General features: G+C 38.0%; 1 protein-coding gene across 1 annotated transcript in view; it reads left to right on the top strand.

Moving 5' to 3' along the window:
- The window catches only part of LOC118321444 (ubiquitin carboxyl-terminal hydrolase 46-like), a 6,591-nt gene extending 2,950 nt beyond the window's left edge, over nt 1–3,641 (top strand). Inside the window, exons 2-3 of the mRNA XM_035652761.1 lie at nt 2,840–2,920; nt 3,223–3,641. Coding sequence (XP_035508654.1) covers nt 2,840–2,920; nt 3,223–3,546 — 405 coding nt within the window. The 3' untranslated portion in view covers nt 3,547–3,641. The remainder of the gene's footprint in view (nt 1–2,839; nt 2,921–3,222) is intronic.

Below are 3,641 nucleotides of genomic sequence, written 5' to 3'. Positions count from 1 at the left end.
GTTGACATTGTGTGTTGCAGCCTGGAGAAGATGACACAATGTGCAATTTGTATAGCTGTCACGGGTGATTGACAGGTGAATGGAGCCGCGCGCTGCCTTTGACAGCTTGTTGTGATTGCATAATGTGCTGCTGCGCTGCAGACAGCTTGTTGCATCCTGGTAGCAGAAGGACACTGGCCTTCCCTAGACTGGGATGTACCATATGTCTGAAGCCTGCAGTTGTCTGTCTGTCTGTCTCCTCCGACTGCTGCTGGCCTGCATTAATGACACCCAGTGCACTCAGTTACTACACTGTATCCCATGTACCGCAACTTACTGATAGATAGACATCCTAAGCAAGAGTTACAGTCAGTTAAAGTCAAATAAAGCTTGTCTGGACAGTAGTTGTATATATTGTATTAGGTGGTAGGGTTTCTTAATACAACTGTAACTGAAAGACCGCAGCTTGTATATGTTACAGCCAGTGTCTTGTCTATACAGTTGGTGAGCTTCTTGCTGTAGTGATAGGGTTGAAATATAATATTCATATTCATATTTTTCCCATTAGGGCTGCAACATACAATTATTTTCAGTTGTTCTGCTGATTATTTCTTAATTAATCAATTCATTTGTATTGTTTATAAAAAAAAGTCTACCCAAAAATATTCCGTTTACTATCCTGATGTTGAGGTTTGAGAAGCTAGAACCAGCACATATTTAGTATTTTTGCTTTGAAATTGTTCATTACAGTTTCACAGATCTTGAGCTGATGTCTTTTGATAGATATGAGTTTTGCCCAAAAGTCCAAAACCCAAAGATATTCAGTTCACTATTATAAAAGACTGGAAATATAAATATAAATATAAATATTCACATTTAAGCTAGAACCTGTTAGTTTTGGCCGTTTCTTGCGTAAAAAAAAGATAGATTATCAGAATAGATGCAGATTAACTTACTGCTGATCGGCTAATTGATTATTCTTTACAACTCTAGCTCTGTTTTCAGTAATGATGGATCACACTATGGCAGATATAGGCAAAATTACATTTGAAAATGAATCAGACTGATGTTTATTGCAATCCAATGTTTTGCATTGCTTGAGACAAAACTCTTCCTGTGTGTCAAACAAATATTTAGTTAGTCAATTTTGTTAGGCTTGAGTTGAAATGTGCCTGCAGGCACATGAACTTGTTGCCAGAAGCAAGTAAAGAGATATTTTACACTTTAATACACTGCTAGAGCTAAAGGCAATTCAACATAAAGTTTGTGCTTGCAGACAAATTAAGAGTTTAATCTTGTTACTTAGATCCAATTGTACGAGATAAATACACTGATTTTAATCAGTAAGAGTAAAAGCACATAGATAACAAATAAATGTCGTTAAAAAAAAAAAAAAGCTGACAAGGTTTTTTTTTTCAGCCAGTGATAACCAATAATTACCTGCTTCTCATGGCCGATACCGATAAGATAACAGATGAATTCACATTTATATATTTTGAAAATAAGTTCATAACCTGCAGTTTATTCACAGCTGATGGTAAGAAAGGCTGAGATGTGAGAAAATATGGATTATTTAATTTTCAATAGCTGTTCTAACCAAATCTAACTGACATGACTATTGTAAACACAACAACAACAAACAACAGGTCTGACTCTTTTAATGTTCATTTACTTTTCTTAGTAAAGATCATCAAAAACTTCACAAACATACTTTGGCTTTCATAGAACATAAAGACAATCAATCTTTTTGCATAAGAATTCAAAATAAATTATTATTAATATAAATTATTAATAATAATAATATTAATGATAATAACAATAACACAAATCAAGTGATGACAGTGTGCGGTTGTCATGACTCCTCAGCATCTTCTGCTGTGCGAACACACCTGTCACAGTTCAGGTTCTCCTAACATGAATAGTTTTGTTAGAGACAATCAAGGACTCACTGGAGTCATATGGGACTTCCTTTTAAATAAATGATGCCACTGCCTGCTCTTTATAAGGCGCTCAAATGTCAAAATGTGGCATCAGGTGTCAGTAGGGGTTTATGGATATTCCATCTTTCTCACACATATGTTTTTTGAGAAGATTTCAATGGACTTTCAGGTCCACTATGGTACATTTCTGCTGAATTATCCCAATAGTTTCCCAATAGTTTTGTGGAAGTCCAGTGTTTGCATACGTGTCGCTGCATCTCAGACTGGAAGCGGTAAATTGGAGAGGAGGTATTCACTGCCTGCTTTGACAGAGAGAAATGACAGTCATTGAAAGTCAAAGCCTTCTCCAAACTAAACCGTCTTCTGTGTTCCCTCAACAAAGCTGCGGCTCATTTGGAAAAGCTTTGAGCTCTGACAAGTGAAAAGGCTCTGAGAGATAAGTGGTCTGTCTGAGCAATCAGACGCAAAATACTCCTGACTTTTGACATGGGTCTGCCTCTTTAGACCATTTTTCTACTTTGACAGGATGTTTTTTGGGGGGGGGTTTCCAGCAAGAAAAGCCATCAAGGCGAGCTACAATATCTGAAACTGATACATTAAAGTTCCGCAGAAAGGATAATTTGATCAATTATGCTGTATGAAAGAGGGGCCTCTAATTTTGGTTTATCTCTTAGCTATGACTTTAAACCCTCAGCAGCCTGTTGCTGCGCCTTGAAGTTACAACATTTCCATAATAATTTGGCTATTTACTAGACTAAACAAAGTAGGCCTTCATTTTAACCTTGTAGCTCTCCAATATACCTGTGAGTAAACTGTGTCATAGGAGGTTATGGTGATGATGACAACAAGTAAAAAAAATTTTTTTTTTTAAAAAGCGTTGTCAAACATTCATGTCTCGTGTTTTGTCTCTGTCCTTTCAGGGCACCAATGCCTCTGCTCTGGAGAAAGACATTGGCCCGGAGCAATTCCCAATCAATGAACACTACTTTGGATTGGTCAATGTGAGTATCACTAAATCCTCTCATACATTAACAAATGTCATTGCCAAAAAACACTGGTGTCATTTTTCAAAATAAACCACCATGGGACTCCGGTGAGTCACGGACAAGGTGGCCGTGTTGTTTGTGTAAGTCTGTTGGCCAATATAGGGACGTTCTGTTTCCTTGATTCTTATAAACATGCAGTGTTTGCAAATCAGCAGTTTCCACTTGCTGATTTAACAGAAAATCTCAAAAGAAAAAGAGACTGAAACCCCTTTTTGTCCTCATATTTGTTTGTGTGTCCTTGTCCATTCCTTCCTCAGTTTGGAAACACATGTTACTGTAACTCAGTGCTCCAGGCTCTCTACTTCTGCCGGCCTTTCCGGGAGAACGTGCTGGCTTACAAAGCCCAGCAGAAGAAGAAGGAGAACCTGCTCACATGCCTGGCTGACCTCTTCCACTCTATTGCCACACAGAAGAAGAAAGTGGGCGTCATCCCGCCCAAGAAGTTCATCTCCCGCCTACGGAAGGAGAACGGTGAGAGCCCATACCTGAGACAGGAAAGGCCTCAGTTTCGTAAAACAGGAACCTACCAGAGCTCAGGACTGGCTTATAATTGTATGAGTTGTGTGCCAAATGAAGAGTAAAACATATAGATAAAATATTTTATATTTCAGAACAACTGAAAAGTTTGCAAACCATGTATGGAAGCTTGCCATAAATAGGCTTTGGATGAATTCAT

The sequence above is a fragment of the Morone saxatilis genome, unplaced genomic scaffold (assembly GCF_004916995.1).
Source record: "Morone saxatilis isolate NCDOM2014 unplaced genomic scaffold, NCSU_SB_2.0 Contig12, whole genome shotgun sequence".
NCBI classification, from domain to species: Eukaryota; Metazoa; Chordata; class Actinopteri; family Moronidae; genus Morone; species Morone saxatilis.
Note: the sequence above shows the minus strand (reverse complement) of the source record. Positions and strands in the feature narration are given on the sequence as shown.